Here is an 18,107-nt window from a genome sequence, read left to right as displayed (position 1 = left end):
GGGCAGGATTTGTTGACCTTCAGAAGTGATTTTTCAACTTTTATTGTAAACATTAACAAAAAATGCAATGTTGATGTGAATCATTTCACACCAGATCTGCAGTACAAACAGAATATTCAATACAGAATTTATCCCAGTCATATCAAAAACTTAACATCCACATTTGGCAATCAGTTCTGATGGACTGGTTCCAACCTCTGCATTGATTTGACAAACTACAAAATCTAAATTTTGTCCACTTTAGACTGTAAATGTCATTATAAATACTTTTAGGTCCCATTCACTATAAACCACAATGCCAATGAATTTGTCTCCAATTTAGATTCCTGAATGATTTTCTGAACTTTTAAAATTGATAATTCCACAAATGGGGGGAGAGGTGTATTAGTTTTCTTGTCTCCAGTGTGGCGTTATTAAGGTTTAAAATAATTATTCAACCTAGATTCTGCACAAAGACCTTGTAAAATTCTTGCAATCAATCTAAAGAAACATAACACGGTCGTTTTTCCAAGATTACCTTTCTCTAAGCAGGAAGCTACATTTGTCAGAACAGTAACACTGTGGGCTGCAATTGCACTGTTGCTATGGTAACAACATTCTTGTACAAGTTTTATCAGGTCATCAGGACGTACTGGAGCAGAAGTGTTTCCTTTTAAACAAGGAGAAATGCAAATATAATTAGCTGCATTCATATTTCAATCACACAGCATACAAATCAGGCAGTCCAATCATGTATTTACATCAAAGAATGGAATAAAAATAAGCAGGTTAAGAGCTTTTGGTTTAATCCTGGAACTGCTTTTGCCAATTCCAGCTCAGAAACAAATTCACATCAGTGCAACTATCAAATATTCATTTTACAAATTAAGTAATTACCAATTCCAGTGATATTTTAGCATACAGCTGGACTCCCACGCAGAATTTTCTTTAAGTGGGTGCTGTAAGCTACTAAATATATAGAAGTGCTGTAATTATGTAGTTCCTGATTAAAGATGCAAAAAGATTCCAAGTTGATGGCACACACATTTAGGTGGCACAGGGTGGATTCATGAGCTACCCAGACAGTTCCAGTGAAGAAGTATTTTTCCCTCCAAACTTGTTGCACTTCTTTCCCCATTGTTTTCACAGGCTGACACCCTGGTGCAGTGTTGCGCGAGTGCTGCACTGTTGGAGTCGTCATCTTTTAGAGGAGATATTAAACCGAGGCCCCATCTGTCCTCTCAGGTGGATTTATAAAACCCGTGGCACTATGTTGAACAGGAGGGGAGTTATTGTCCTGGCCAACATTTATCCTTCAATCAACATCACTGAAATGGATTACCTGGTTATCATCATGCTTTTTGTGGAAGCTTGTAGGGTGCAAATTAGCTGCTGTGCTTCCCACAGTATAATGGAGACTGCACTCCTGAAGTAAATTATTGGTGGAGGAGTGTTTTGGGACATCCAGAGGTTGTGGAAGGCAGTATATAAATGTAAGCTTCCCCCCCCCCGCCGGTCGCACCGTAGCCAGTTAATCTCCAGCAGCCCTGCCAACCAATCTTTGTTCATGAGCTGAGACAATAACTGTTAACACTGGCTACCCGCTTCCCATTGTCAAACACAGTTCCCACAAAGTATCACAAAATGCCTCTTCGGAGGATGAAACACAACAATTTTCTCACTGCCTAGTCCAAGATCAGTCAGACCAATTGCAGCATTCCTACTTGGAATTGTACATTAATTGCGTGTTTGATTGTACTCAGGGGATTCAATTATGCTCCTACAGATAACAGACTGAAACTGGTTGCTGAGTTTAGAGCTGCATATTTGTAATGAGTCTCTGCAAATAAAAGCTTATAAGTGTGTAAGGATCAGGCTCTTGTTCTAGCTTTCACCACGTGGCTATCTGAAATAGACTGTCATTCATCTCAACCAATGCAGCTCAACTTAGTGAGGATTGAACTGTTAGGAAGGCATGCTTCAGGATATGAAATTGGACCCAATCTGACATACCCATGAGCAATATGCACCAAAAGGAAATTTCCTTTGTCACAATTCTAGCTTTAGAAAATAAACTACTCAGGGAATGGCACCAGAGGGAGAATTCAGTTTCACATAGCTGAATAAAATCACTAATAAGTTAAAAATATCACTGGCCTTACCTTGTGAATTATAGTAGTACTGTTTCATAGCTATAGTTCCCGAGAGTGTGGACAAAACAGAAAGTGTACCCAGTTTCAAGCTGTCATAAGGGGTCTGTAGGGCACATTCACAAAGTGACTTGCCAAGGAAGAGGAAAAACAAGTTACCATTATGTCATCAGGAATAATGGTTGAAGATAAATTATTCCAAAACAGTTAGCTGTTATAATAAGACAACAGATTCAGTATTTTGAAAAGATGTGATCAAATAGGTTGAATAAGTCTCCTTCATCCAAACCTAACCTATGAGATTGTCCCCATTAATTTGTTAAACATTAAATAAATATAATGTATAATGATAAATGTTATTGAAACTGATTAAATATATATTATTACACGTATTGAACAATCCCTACTCCAAACACTTCTATAACTGTACCATTGGTAGTATTCCATCAAGCAACACATCTAAACAGACCCTTCGTATCATAATCTGTAAAAATTGTTACATGTAACAGCAGCTTGCATTATGAAGTAACTTGCATATGAAGAAATAGCCATAAGAATACAACGCGATGCCAAGGAGGATCAGATTAGAATGGGTAACAAAATGCTTAGTCAAACTGGATGGTGTTCGGAGGTTTTTAGAGGTGAAGAGATGGTGAAATTTAAACAGGGAGCTCAAAAAAGCACAACTATGGCAGTTGAAAGCTCTGCCGATAATGGGGAAGAGGGGAGATAGGGAGAAATTATTTTACACAATGAGCTGTTACAATATGGAATGCGTTGCTTTAAGGTAATGGAAGCAGATTCAACAGTAGCTTTTATAAGAGTTATCATTGGCATTAAATGGCCTCCTTCTGTGCTGTATGATTTGGTGAGCTATCTGATAATCCAGAGATATCAAAGGTGTTGGGAAAGATAATATCACAAGAAAGTTACATTATTTAAAATAAAATGGGCATATTGAATTTCACCTAAAAGTGCGATTGCTAAAGTAACATGTCTGAGCTGAAACAGGAGTGAAGGAGGAAATGACAGAGCATTATTTCCAAGTCACACTGAAGTGTTTCTTCACAGCTGGTCCACAGTAGTATAGTACTGGAACACATCAATGAACACTTATCTTGCTGCTTTCCTTGACACAGACATTGAACATGGCCAAGGAAAGAACACAAAAGAGTTTGAACCCCAGACCAAAAAAAAGTCCAGCAATTCACAAAGAGCTCCGACAATAATGACATCATTTGATGAAGCACACATTTTTCTACAACGTGGTAACAAAGATTTTTGAGAATAGCTTTTTAAAAAGGAACATCTAGTCAAAAGGTGGAACCGTGCATGTTTAGGACAACTAACTGTATTCCAATTTGCTTAAGCACTCCTTCAAGAATCATGCCAAATTAATTCAGTCAACCATTTCTCAGTATTCATGCCCGGATTTAATCTGGAAATACCTGAATGTTATCTCTGTTCCACATGTGTGGGGTCTTATTGGCCAACAATTTCAGATCCTGAACAGAAAGTCTCTTTACAGCTTTTCTGGGGTCTTCTTTCAAATATTGCAGTAAAAGCTGAATCTGTTTAATACATAGGCAAAGCATGACAGAGACAGAATAAATAAGTCACAGCCTGCAATGTATGGAAATTTCAACCCTAAACCACAATTCTTTTTTAAAAAGTGTTCATCAAAATCAATTCTAAGGAAAGTTTAAATACAACGCCTATTTTGACAGTGGTACTTTATTCTTCATAAAATCACCAAAACCCTTCTGTGAAATAATTATTTGTTTCGGTCCTTGTAAAATAAATACCCTCTGCAAGCTTTCACATCAGAACGTTGATCATTTAACCATTGCTTCTCTAAGTATCTGTCTTCTTAAATACTTGTTACAATCTTTGAAGGGCCCTGCATCATGATTTTTTTTTTATTATTTGTTCAGGGGATATGGGCATTGCTGGCTATGCCAGCATTTATTGCCCATCGCTAATTGCCCAGCAGTAAGTGAAACAGATGGGTTTTCACCACAATCAACAATGGTTTCACGGACACCATTAGACTTTTAATTCCAGGATTTTTCTTGAATTCAAATTTCACCATTTGCCATGGTAGGATTTGAACCCAGGTCCCCAGAGGGCCCCTGAATTACTTGTCCATTTACAATGCCACTATGTCACCACCTCCCAAAGCAATCTTTCAGCAACTACCATGCTGTTGTTTGTTATGTTTAACATTCATCAATTCCACAGAATCACTACCATGCCATTGGACTCACTGAGTCTACAACAACTCTCTGAAGCAGCATGTTACTCAAGCTCTCTCCCCATAACCCCATGCATTTACCTACCAACTTTGGACACTAAGGGGCAATTCAGCATGGCCAATCCACCTAATACACACATCCTTAGACTTTGGGAGGAAACTGGAGCACTCGGAGGAAATCCACGCAGACAGAGGGAGAACGTCCAAACTCCATACACACAGTCACCCAAAGCCGGAATCAAACCCAGGTCCCTGGCAGTGCGGGGCAGCAGTGCTAACCACTGTGCCACTCTTTCAGCACGTTGAATACTATAAACCCATAACAATATTATAAAGCTTCAATTTAACAGTCGTTTGCACTAAAAAATAACCTTAGGGGATTATGACAGTTCAAATGTAAGCAAAGAGTGAATAAAGCTGATTTTATATTAAGGGCAATTTAATGTTCCTGCAGTCTCATGGACTTAATTTTGATGACAAAAGATCTCAAGTTACCTATCCATGATTTCCAACCATTTTCCCTGTTAAGTGCATCGAGTTATGGTGAGTGAATTCCTTAAATACACAAATATTTAAGTGAACGGTACTAGTGGCTTTCTAATGAATGAGTGCCCTCACCTGCTTTGGGATATCAACCAGCGATGAAGCAGCAAGTTGTGTAAAGGTATGTAGGGTAACTATTACCATCTTGGTGGAAGGGTACAATGCCACCAACTGCTGAAGAAGGACCCGTGTACTGGAGGCAAGGGTAGCATCGTGATGCATATGCTGCAGAATAGGGATCAGTTTTAACTTCAGATCCACAGGTGTAGCCAATCCTGGAAAACAAAGCTTTATATGATTAATACTGAGCTATTTGTTCTTGCCTTCAGAACTTCTCAAATGCAATAACTACAGCATATCTTGGACAAATATAATGGGCTTAGAGTTGCGTGTGGCATGTATAGGATGCCCAAGCCAAATAAGTAAAGGGCATAAGCTGGGATGTGAAGTCCAAAAAAGGTGAGGTGTGGAGTTAGGTTCTGGATGAGAAAAGTATTTTTGCACAGCAACCACAGTGTTTTATTGGTCATTGGTTCACTTTGTCATATTTTCACCTTCAAAACTGAGCTGTCATCCTCAGACAGCTTTTTTATGCAAGGAAAACAAAGTCAAGTGGAGCATTCCTCAATTCTCAAATTATATACATCCACTGCAAGAAAGGAATACAGTTTAACTTGGTAGCATATGATACCCCCGTGCCCAAAAGTATACAAGAAAATAAGATATTCCAGATATGTGGCAACCCACATGATCACCTATTTACAGACAGTATAAAATCCCGAGGCCTGTGCCATTGTACCAGCTCACTGACCACGAGTTAAATAACCCTTCCAAAATAATAACGCTGTGGGGATAGATAATTGGGCTTATGATCAGTTGTCAGTCTGTGAAATTCTCTTCTCCAAAGAGAATAGTGGAGGCTAGGTCATTGAATTTATTCAAGGCAGAATTGGACAGATTTTCGATGGACAAGGGAGTCAAGGGTTATGGGGGGGTGGGGGGCAGACAGCAAAGTGGAGTTGAGATCACAACCAGATCAGCCATGAATAGCAAGGCAGGCTCAAAGGGCTGAATGGCATACTCTTGCTTGTGAGTCCTATGCTTCTATAATGGATAAACACCCCACTAGGTATGTAGCCATCTTTTTCCATTCTATATTTTGTGCACGCTGCAACAAGCATATCAAAATAGTGCAAATACAGGAGGGGGAAGCATCTGTGTCAAATCAAGACCAACTATGAGGACCAATCTGCCAAAAATAAGTCTACACTCAATTCAATTTATGCAATAACTAGTAGTAGCTGTGTGACTGTTTCATGTCAGATAGCCTTGTACATTATCAATTGGAGCCCAACTAAAAGATGGTAAAGAAGGTGGCATGGAATGGCCTTCAACTAGCTGGGGTTTGAACCCTGTAAAATAGTAGCATTTTTAGGCTCATTTCACCCAATCTCTACACCTCCTATCAGTCCTACATCCCAACCTGTGCCCTTTGTCTTTCTGACTGTAGCATCCTAAAAATATTCCATTCCACCCATCCTTCTCCATCCCAAACAGAGCCTTCGATTACCTTTACCTACTATCTGGTTAGGGCTCTATTTGCAGGTTTGTCGACAAGGCCAATCTTGTAGCATGTGAAGCTGTAGGAAATGGGTTCTCTACTACTGTCGACTGCAACCGTACTTTCACTGATCAATACACATTTTGGAATTACTACAGAATCTGGAGAGCAAGAGTAAATACATTCATAGCAATCGATGAAGCAATATACTGGAGGTCATGGTTCTGGGCCTGATCCAGGACATTGATGTTGTTTCCTGATATAAATGGCAACATGCATTTGGACCACAATCAAAGGCAGCAAATTACTAGAAAAACACCTGGTTTTAGCAGCTCCCTAAAACTGGGTGGCTCTTTGGAAAATAACCTTTCTCAATAGGCCTGATAGCACTTCACGGTAATTTGATTAGATCTGTAACACAACAGTTGAGTCTGCTTTGAGCAAGTGTTTCTTGAAATCTTTGTAAACCTTCAATCTATTTTAGGGTAAGGTGACAATAACTTGCACATGTTGGCCCAAACCACCATCCATAGAGATACCGGCATGAGCCAACCTATGAACACCACCCAATAATTCTCAAACTCCAGAGAAAGGCTCCACTCGGGTCAAGTTTCAACAATTGAGAATGAGTTAAACTCAGCCACTGAATCACTAAAGACTGCAAGGAGCTAGCCTATCAGTCTTGTTCAGGCAGGCAACCCCTTCCTCAACATTTATGACTCTCACCATTTTATATGCAAGCTGCCTCTTACTGCATTGCACTCACAACAAAAAGATAAGCAAAAGATCTCTTTCCTTTCCTGGTTGTCTTCTGGTCTCCAATTCTTTCTAACTTCCGCTTTTCGCTCAGAATGCCTCTCATGTATCTTATCCCTTTACTGAAATATTCAATGTAAAACAATCAACGTTTTTAAGGGAACAAAGAAAGACATGAGTCAAGTCAGAGGTGAGAAATGGGTCCCATTAGAAAGGAATTACAACTTAGAAAAATTGGCCTGGTGGCATGGAAGACACCACTTACCTTAGCTAAGTCTTATCACACTTGCTGTAAATATGCAGTCATGTTCCTAATTGATGGGAGGAAGATATGGGAAAAAAACATGAAGGCTTGTGTCCTAGAGATGGAAATGGATGGCAGTGAAATGGCTTGGACTCAGAAGGAAGGCAGCAGGTTGAGTGAAGAATGGGAGTGAGCATGTTGCCTGTGGAGTGGAAAACAGGAACAGGGAGTGGAAAACAGGAACAGGGAGCAAAATGGAATATTCAAGTGGTGCAGAAAGCATAGCAGTGAAAAGGAATGGAGTGCAAATTGCTTTCTGATCATCTCCTGACTACATTAATGGTACCTAATAACTATGTTATGAATGCGAGGTTTTATAAGGTGATCATGTTTAAACTCTCTTAATTTAGGGGAAAACAGAATGCTCTGGAAAAAGGGATAGTGTGAAGTTGTATTGGACTATGCTTGGCAAAAGGCCAGGTGATTGTTGCCATGGGAACAGAGGGCCCAGATTAAGGCTTACCGATACCCACATGTAATTTTTTCCTCCCTAACAAAGAGATAGAAAGTTGTTTTTACTTTGTACAGGCTTGCAGACTTCCAGGCAGCTTGGTTTAAAAAGAAAACTTGGATACAGAGAGCATGAGACTGGAATGCAGCAGCAGGGAAAAAGCTATTCTCTGCTAGCTATCAGGTGGAATGCTAGAGGAAGCATGCCCTCTGGGCGAAGAACAGAAACCTGCAGAAATTTAAGGTCACTGATGGATTTGCTGTGTTGAGGCAAGGACAAGGATTCACCGAGTGAGACCTGCCGCTGGAAGATACCGTCATTGGATGTTACAACTCAGTGAAATGGGGAGGAGTGAATCCATTGGAAGCTGGCAGTGACATTTGACTGTTTCCTGTTAGGACTGCTATAATGTATGTATTCGGTGTTGGATTATCACTCATGTTAAAACACAAGGAAGGGTTATCTTTTCTGTAGTTTACAGTATTAGTTTAGTATTAGATGCCGATTTTAGTTTGTTACGGTAAAATTCTTAAAACTCAAAATCTTTCCATGCAATTCCTTGAAGATGGTCACTGGGAATTCAACTTCTTACAAAATTATTGGTTTCTAGGGGGATTGCAACAATCACATGACAACGCGATGCATTAAAACATAAAGGGCAGAATCCCCTCAAATATTTTTTAAGTGTTGTCCCCAGCAGAAAAATGGGAGATTCCTGCTGGGAGGATCAATGCAACTCAGTTCGCAATTCAACCACACGTAGGAATGTTTTGCAGCCTGGGAAGATTCTCACTGAATTCTCCCACACGTAGAATGTTTTTTGAAGTGGGAACATAAAGGCGGCAACAGGGCTGGCTCCTCGGATATCGGGGCCATTTTTAAAGGATACCTGACCTCCAATCAACCCAACACACATCCCCCTATTCACTGGTTAAGACCCTACCTGACTCCCTGGCATCAGACCCCCTTCACTCACTGGTACCAGCAACTCCTTTCTCCCAAGTGATGAGACCCCCTATAGGCTCGCCAAAGGTCCTCCCTGCAGGAGCCTCCATAGTCTCTCCCCCACACCATCCCTCCCAACCCCCACCCTTTAACACTGCCAATCTGGCACCCTGGCAGTGATATCCTATCATTATTGCCTGCAGGTTGGCACTGCCAGGTCAGCAATGTCAGGATGCCAGGGGCAATACCCAGCCATTTACCCAATAACCCGGAACCTCAATGGTCTCCGGGTCCCTTGGCACGCCATCACGCCCGGTCTCTGTTCATGGAGACTAGTAATGATTCCAGGAGTCGCAGAATCTGATTTGAAGTTGATTAAGCATATTTAAATGGAGAATTACAAATGTTAATCTGGTTCCCGCCCCAGTTGGGTGGAAACCAGATTACATCTGTGTGCGCGCGCTGTGTGTGTGTGTGCTGTGTGTGTGTGTGTGGGGCGGTGGGAGATCCCAAAGGAGGTTCTCACCAGTGCTAAAAGTGCTTGGCCTCTCATATGTGATTCTCCGACCCTGCGCAGGAGTACAACTTTTTGTTTTAAAATAATGAATAGGTTAGAGGGGCAATAATAACCTTGAAAGTACATTTTATTTTGAGGTCTTACCTTCAATCATTTCACCAACCTTGTTGCAAATTCCTGCAGCAAAATCCCTGGGGTGATGGGGTGGAGGAGAGGAGAGTTGGGCAGAGCAGAGAGAAACAAATAAAAATGCACTTTACAATTTTGTAAAAGAAATACCTGAAAGCAACAAAAGGGATTAATTTTAATTCTTCACAATTTTAGTTACTGGAGTTTAAATTTTTATTTGACAGTTTCCAAAGAATGCATGCAGGCGCTCACTGTGAAAGAGTAGGTTGGTTGTGCAGTCGAATTATTTCTGCACCTTCATTCCAAGTTCCAAAACAATACCATCAAAGATTTATCCGTTTGAATTGTTAATTCTGCTTTTCTCTGCACAGATGCTGCCAGATCTAGCAAGTCTTTCTAACATTTTCTGGTTTCATTTAATTAAAAAAGTGCATCAGGGTGGGAGGGGGCAGGGGTCTAACAAAAGAACTTCCTTATTATCTCAACTGGTTCCTGTGTTTTAGCTTGTGCTGATATCTATGTCGCATTAGCTAAGACTCATGCTGGATGCAGGGAATGGAGTGGCACATGGTCATTTAGGATGTTATAAATGAACTGTATCTTCATAATGGTGTGAAATTGCACAGAATGATTGGATATTGATTAGCTTTCCAAACTATGATGACCAGTTCAGATTCAACATCCACAGGCTTTAATATTAAGGCAAAATGCTGTGGGTAGAACTCTTGAAATGAATTTAATCATTGCAGCAATACACTTCTTTAAAATCCACATACAGAATACAAATTAGAGCCAAAACTATAATAAGAACCTCATTAAATTCTCTGAAAAGCATGACAGTGTATAGAGGAAATGGAAATGCTTTCTAAAGACTTTCAACAAGCACTCAATAACAGAGGATATTTCACATGACTAAGAGATGCACAGTCAATTAATTACTTTTGCAATGCAGTCACTGTTGTTACATAACCAAATGGAAAGGTCTGTGGAATTATTCGTGATAGAAAATGGTTAGAGAACAGAAAACAGTGATGTGCTAAAGTTTTCATGGACTGTTAAGATGGGAATGAGTGATGTTGTCAAGGGTCTGCACCAGGGTTGCACTTACTTCAATATAAATAATACCGATTTAAGAATGGAGGAAACAATATTGAGATTTTCTGATGACAACGAAGTGTGGGATTAGATGATAATGTGTAACTAGGGGTGTGAAAGACTGCAGGCAAACATAGATAGGCTAACAGGATGAGATTATAGTTAGCAGATGGAGATCACTTTTTTTTAAAAAGTGCAACATATTTTGCACGTAAAGATAAAGAATTGAACTGCAACTTAAGACGGTAATATTTAGACTGTAGTAGAGGAGCAGATAAACAAGAGATGCAGAGAAACGACAGATTCAAAATGAAGTTGTCAGCCACAAATTATTGTTGAAGCAATATGCCTTTAAAGCAAATTGGATAATTTCTTGAACAAGACTTTAAAGGAAATGAGGAAACTGGGTTGAGACTGGGGTGGCCTCTGTGCCAAAAACATGAACGCAAACTTCATAAGTCAAATGGCCCGTTTATGTATTTCACAATCATATACCTAGTTATTCTGAAAAATACATTTTCTAGTTTTGCAGCACGTAGTGCAACCCTGTTCTTGTTCCTGGTCCCAGTACAGTTCAGTACTGGGTGCCCAGTACTTGGTGCCATCAGTCCTCACTATCAGCTGTCCTGCTTTAAGTCATTTTGCGATAATGTGGTTTCTACCTGTTTTTTGGCTGACATCGCCATTTTCTACCACCTGGATTTGAGCCACGCTCCTCCCCAGTACATGCGCGCGTACACACACACGTGCTGTGCTACTCAGAGCTTGTTTGGGTGATTTGGTGTTATCTATTTTCATTGTTTATAATATTTCTGTTATATTGTGTGATTTATTTCATTTTGCAAATTATTCCAGCTAGGAATACACATGTGCAGCACATGTATGGTACAGTATTTCAACTCGGAAATTGTGTTTTCTGGGCAAATGGCTGAAGGAACCTAACATCAACTTTAACATTCCTATAAAGTGGCGAACATTAGGAATGCAACAACTTGTAGGGAGGACCTGTATAACAGTAAGCCTTTGCTTAACTTTTATTTTTACAGTTTACACAAAACAGCAATGAAAAACAAAAGCTCTGCCTTATTCCACATTCACTTAATCAGCGAATTGTAACAAAAGTCATTTAAATTTCTGTAACTGATCAAATTTTACTGAACTGAATTGTCAACAAAGCAACTCAATGCTGAAAGTTTCTAAAATCATTAAAAAGGAATTAATGGCACTTATCCACTTTGTCTGGTAGTTGACCATCTTTAATAGGCTTGTCTCCTCCATCACTCAGAAAATGTGAAAGATAAAGTTGCAGCAAATGTGGAGAGAAGGCACACAGAAGGTGTAATCAGGTTCAAATAAATTGAACTGTACTGTATTAAGTTATTTTAATACAAGCTTGTGTGGTTTAATCATTGAATGACAACACACGAGGCTATTTGATCAATCGGACAGAGCTATCCAATTAGCCCCACTCCCTTACCCCTTCCTCATTGCCCCGGAAATCTTTCCTCTTCAAATATTTATCAAATTCCCTTTTAAAAGCTATTGAAACTGCTTCTACCTTTCCAAGCAGTGCATAGCATATCACAACAACAAATTATGCATGATTTCTTTCCCCACACCACGTCTGGTTCTTTCGCCAATTGCATTAAACCTCTGTTCTCATTACTCCCCCTTGTGCCACATGAAACATTTCCTCTTTATTTTCCCTATCAAAATGCTTCATGACTTGGAATACATACATCCCATGAACAGTCCGTGCTCTAAAAGTAATCCTAGCTTTTCCAGTCCCTCTGCCTCATCAAAGTCCCTCTTCCCAATTGAGTAAGTCTCCTTTGCATCCTCTCCAAGGCCTTAACATCCTTCCTGAAGTGAGGCGCCCATAATTGAAAGCAGGGCTCCCGCTGGGGTCTAATCCATGATTTATAAAGCTTCATCATGACTTCTTTACCTCTGTACTGTATACCTCCATTTATAAAATTAAGAATCCCATACGCATTTTAAAAAAGCTTTCTCAACCTGTCCTGCCACCTTCAAAGGTTTGTATACATGCATCCCCAGAACACACTGTTCCTACATTCCCTGTAAAATTGTGTCCTTTAGTTTATCTCACCTCTCCTCATTCACCTTGGAGTTGCATTTTATTTGTCACGTGGCTGTCCATTTCACTCGGCTATGACCTTCTGAAGTCCATTACTAGCCCCCTCATTGTTTACCACGTCAGTTCAGTGTTATTTACAAACTTTAAAACTATGCCCCTACATCAAAATCCAGGTCATTCAACACATCAAAGATTTATTTATTTTTTAATTCTCCCCTCTTCTTTTCATATTCAGCTAGGTTCTCTATTGTGTTATGAACTTCATATTTATCAAAAGCCTGCATTTTCTGCTTCATTCAAACATCTTGATCTATAGTCATTCAGGGAGCTCTAGATTTGGATGCCCTTGCTTTCCCCCTCTTGGCAATCAAGTCTGTACCCAGACTGCCTCCTATTTGAAAGCCTCTCTTTCTTTATTTATTGCTTTATTTGCCAATCTTAGTTTCCAATTCATCTGGGCCAGATCCTTTTCCAACTCATCGAAACTGGCTCTCCTCCAACTGAGTATTTTTACATTTAATCTTCCAAGTCCTATGGTATTATGATATTGCGATCACTGTTTCCCACATGTTCCCCTGCTGCAAAATGCCATATTTGATCCACTTTATTCCACAGAACCAGCACTGGTTCCTTTCTCATTGGAATGGAAGCATACAGATCAGGAAAATGATCTTGTACATATTCCAGCAATCCTCTCTCTCTTTGCTATTTACAATGTTATTTTATAATATGTTACGATAATTGAAGACCCCATTATTATCACTCCACATTTCTTGCCTTTAACTGAAATATGCCTGCAAATTTGCCATTTTGTATTTCTAATCTTTGCCCAGGGGTGCACAATGCCTCTAATGTTCTTAATTCTAATCAAATAAGATTAGTCTTAGAAACCTCAAACACATCATCCCACTTCAGTGCTGCAAGAGCTTCCTCATCATTACTGTTGCCACCCAGCCCCATTTTCTCCCCTATATTCCCTAGATACTTTGTAACAAGGATTACTAAGTATGCTTTCCATTCCTTGTTTGAGTCAGGTCTCTGTTTCACCACCATGTCATGGTCTCGTGTGGCAATTTGTGCCTAAAACTCATTAATTCAACCTCATTTACCACTCTCCAGGGATTCAAGCATGTGCACTCCAAACATTAGTCTGAATCACATTTCTCCACATTTGGTCCCTCATATTACTGAGTGATAATTTATTCTAAATTATGTTTACCTCCCTCAATCCTCTTGGGACCTCGTTACCCTACTCAATGCTTCATCCTGGTGCACAACCCCATACCAATTAATTCACTGATTTTGCAACAGTTAGGATACCTTGCCCAGTGCCTGCAGAGCACCAAGCTCTTGCTATAAACAAAACAACACAGCAAGACATCCTGGTATTGACCAACACCATCTATAGTCCCCCGAGGGGCACAGTAGCTACTCACAGCAGTTTTGTTGACAGTAACCATATTTAAACATATGTCGATATGAATGAATGTTCCTGCTTCTCATCCAAAATCAGAACTGAGATGTAATTCTTCTCAAACTTTCAAATTGTTCTCAGCTTTATGGCAAGGTTAAATGTAATTTGAAAGATCAACTTGTACTTACTTGGATTGTGCAGAAAAATGGGCAGCAGCAAAAATGGCAGCTTCTACTTCGATATTATCATGTGAATCTAAACTTTGTCGAATGCTGTGATGAGCATTTTTTCTGTCAGGAATAATAGATGCCATACTTCCTAGCATTCTGCAAAAGAATACAGTCCAATGACTCAATTTTCACTGATTAGGTACACAATGATTGACATAAATATAATCACACATCTTTTGATTTGATTTGTCACATGTATTAGTATACAGTGAAAAGTATTGTTTCTTGCACGCTATACAGATCAAGGGGATTATACCAAGTTACAGATCACAAGAGCATTGCTCTAAGTACAATGTTCATTTCATCCCAGGAACTACATTAGATGGCTTGGAATTTCTCTAGGATATGCCTAACATAAATAATACTCAGGGCAATTCTTTATAAATTCTGGTCAGTTCACTTTTCTGAACTCACACCAAAGGAATAACTGTGACATCAGGATGTAACATTCATCAGGAAATAAATTGCAGCTGAAAATGAAGAAAAAGTCTGTTGTATATACTAGACAGATCTAGATGATATCAACAGTAAGAGCCAATCTTGATGGGCTTATAATTAAAATACAAATTATATTACCTTGAAAAGACCCGATTTTAAAAATTATATACACACCACTATTTTATGCAGTTTGAGCCAGTTATTACAGTTTAATTCTGGGAAATCCTATGGCCAACACAGCAAACATCTCTTGAAATAAATCACATACTGAAGGGGTTATCAATCACCACAGTTATATAGATCAGTGTGATCACAGTGTAGTTTACTTACTAAACATTTTGCACAAATCTGATTTACTTATTTTGGCTAAATATCTACAAAGTCACAACAAATATTATTTGCTCAAAGGGACAGCTTGTTTGAGAGCCTTCAGTGGAATTGTGCTTACCGAAGAGTGATGGCTCTGGCCACTGGATCATTGCTGTGGATTACGGAGAAGACTCTCTTCACAAACTCGTCAACGTTTAAGATTTTCTCCAAGTGCTTTTCACTCTGTTGAGTCACCTTTAGTACACACAATCTCAAAAAGTTGTTTCTGAAGAAGGGAAGCAGTGAATTTGTATTTTTTCAAAACAATTTTTAAAAAAGTAATTGTTAAAATAGCCTTTCCAGAAATTACAATGCTTACCCAACTCTGAAGATGTCTGCAAGTTTCAAAAAAGCAGAGTTTATAAGAATTGGAAATGGGTACTTTTGGAATAACCGAGGGAAACGGACAACTGCTTCACATTGCTCACCAAGTTTCCCTGATCTCAGCCCTTGAGAAACAGGATACAAAACATTACATTAGCTCCTCAACTCACTGCACCATGTTTTAAGATATATACTCTTTAACATACAAATCAGGTTGGAGTCACAATATTTTATTTTGTACTTTTAAAAGTCTAAATTCTGAATCTTGCTTGTGAAGCAGGTAAAACACAACAGCTTTGTTTGGAGCAGAGTTCTATTTGCAACCAGTTCTGACCTCTACTCCTGACTGCTCATTGAATCATTTTTAAATGAAAATCAAAACTCATAATTTCAATTTATCCTTTTCGATCAGCCATGATCATATTGAATGGCAGGGCAGGCTTGAAGGGCCTGGTGGCTGACTCTTGTCTTTTTTTCTTGGGTGCCTTCTAACATTTTAAGCTTGTGATGTTCTTTTCACAATTAGTTTCAATAAAAATACAGCATGTATTAAACAGTACTTTTACTATGTATGTTTCTCAAACGGCAGTTCTAAGCCCAAATGTAGATACCAGGAAATGAAATTCTAATGATTCCAATGTACAGCATGAAATTCATTCCTCAAACAGTTAGCTTCCATTCCCCAATTTGTCCCACACTGCAGCTCTTGGCTCCTTTGTATTAGTGCTGATTTACTCAAGAAATTCAAATTTGTTGCAGTCTGTGGCTGAGTGAAACATGGCCTTTGTGAACCAAATTGGTTTTGGGGAGAGAAAAATGTCAACTGAAGCAAGGGAGGAGGAAAAGGTAGGAGAGAAAAGCACCTCCTTGAACTATGAAAGAGAGAAGCTCTGTGAAAGTGGTCGGGAGCAAGTGGCTTTTCAAACACATTCAAAATATCATGGTTGCTTGGATTTGACACTTGAAATTGTGCGCCACCAACAGCATTTTTCAAGTACTCCACAGCACATTTTCAACATACTTCATTTGGGAATTCTAGATCACAGGGTCGCTGACTTCTGTGATTAGTGGATTTGTCGTCAATTTAAATGAATATTCCAACAGCATTTGACCATGTTATAAACTTGACAAATCTAAACACCTCGAACAGGTTTGTCAAAATTATCTCTACAGTGGAAAGCAGTGTAGGATGTCAAACATTTCACAAAGCTTGAGTATTGCTGAAAAAAAATATTTTTAATCAAAGCTTTTCATCTTGTACTTATCAGGACAATTTGCAATAAAATACCACTGTCAGGGGAAATAACATATTTATACTGAATGTGAAGAGAATTGCTGATTGGTTGGCAAATGAACTCGGATTGATAGAATGCATCAATTGACAGTGACTTAGTTAACGACCAAGAATTGTTTGAAGTTTAAACCAGGCAGCTCGGTTCCAATTGGTCAAGACATTGCCATGGGGAGTGAACGGCTGTCACTTATTTTGATTAGGTGAAACAGGTGTGTGTATAGATGTTCTATCTGCAAAATAAACAGGGTCCTGTGTATTAATATATGTAATTTCCAGTACATGAATATGCACCGTACTGCAAGCCCGACTGACAATCTTAAATTTGTCAGCGTAATTCTTAGCACAGAGGATTATTGAATAAATGTGCAATCACAGAATCATATCTGGTGTTGTTTTGAGTTTTGCAAGGACGGGCTGGTTGGGCACAATTATAACTTGGCGCTTTTCTGAAGTGACAGAATCAATTCACATCTGTCCGCAGCTACCTTGTTGGAATTGCACCCTTCCAGATAGAAAAGTTAATACTCAATTGCATAGATCGCCACCACCAAAAGGTAAAGTCAGAAGGTGGGGAGAAGTGCGGCTGAGAAAATAAAAAATAAAACAGTGCTTCTGTTCAGGGATGGTCCTAAGAACCCAAGTGGCTGCATTGTGGCACAGTGGTTAGCACAGCTGCCTCACAATACCAGGGAGCCAGGTTAGATTCCAGCCTCAGGTCACTGTCTGTGCGGAGTCTGCACGTTCTCCCCGTGTCTGCATGGGTTTCCCCCGGGTGCTCCAGTTTCCTCCCACAGTCCGAATGATGTGCTGGTCAGGTGCATTGACCATGCTAAATTCTCCCTCAGTGTAACCGAACAGGTGCCGGACTGTGGCGACTAGGGGATTTTCACAGTAACTTCATTGCAGTGTTAATGTAAGACTATTTTGTGATACTAAATAAATAAATTTCAACTTTTAAAAAGGTGGTTTTTTTCTATTTAAATCCAGCTCGATTGGAAACTGGCGACTTTGGTAAATCCAAGTGGGTGACACAACCTGGAGTGGGAGCGGCGGCGGCTCCGGTCCCCCGGCTCCGTTACCTTTATCCAGCTCCATCAGGGCGGAGTTAGCGTCCATCTCCTGCTCCCCATAGCCGCCCTCCGACAGGAAGGGCCTGGCCGCCGCCAGCGACATGACTGCAGCCACCCGCAGCCTCCAACCGTCTCCTCCCAGTAATGCCTCGGGAGCGGAAGTGACGGAGTTGCCGAGTGATCGCG

General features: G+C 39.8%; 1 protein-coding gene across 1 annotated transcript in view; it reads right to left on the bottom strand.

Moving 5' to 3' along the window:
- ints7 (integrator complex subunit 7) overlaps positions 1–18,053 on the bottom strand; it is a 46,254-nt gene extending 28,201 nt beyond the window's left edge. The window contains exons 1-9 of the mRNA XM_078229826.1: positions 17,931–18,053; positions 15,553–15,682; positions 15,313–15,459; positions 14,385–14,522; positions 9,605–9,651; positions 5,002–5,201; positions 3,578–3,700; positions 2,142–2,259; positions 518–649 (exon numbers count right to left, since the gene is read on the bottom strand). Of these exons, the coding sequence (XP_078085952.1) occupies positions 518–649; positions 2,142–2,259; positions 3,578–3,700; positions 5,002–5,201; positions 9,605–9,651; positions 14,385–14,522; positions 15,313–15,459; positions 15,553–15,682; positions 17,931–18,024 (1,129 nt within the window). The 5' untranslated portion in view covers positions 18,025–18,053. The remainder of the gene's footprint in view (positions 1–517; positions 650–2,141; positions 2,260–3,577; positions 3,701–5,001; positions 5,202–9,604; positions 9,652–14,384; positions 14,523–15,312; positions 15,460–15,552; positions 15,683–17,930) is intronic.
- Positions 18,054–18,107: the final 54 nt, after the last annotated feature.

The sequence above is a fragment of the Mustelus asterias genome, chromosome 15 (assembly GCF_964213995.1).
Source record: "Mustelus asterias chromosome 15, sMusAst1.hap1.1, whole genome shotgun sequence".
Lineage (NCBI taxonomy): Eukaryota > Metazoa > Chordata > Chondrichthyes > Carcharhiniformes > Triakidae > Mustelus > Mustelus asterias.
This window is presented reverse-complemented; position numbering and strand designations above follow the sequence as displayed.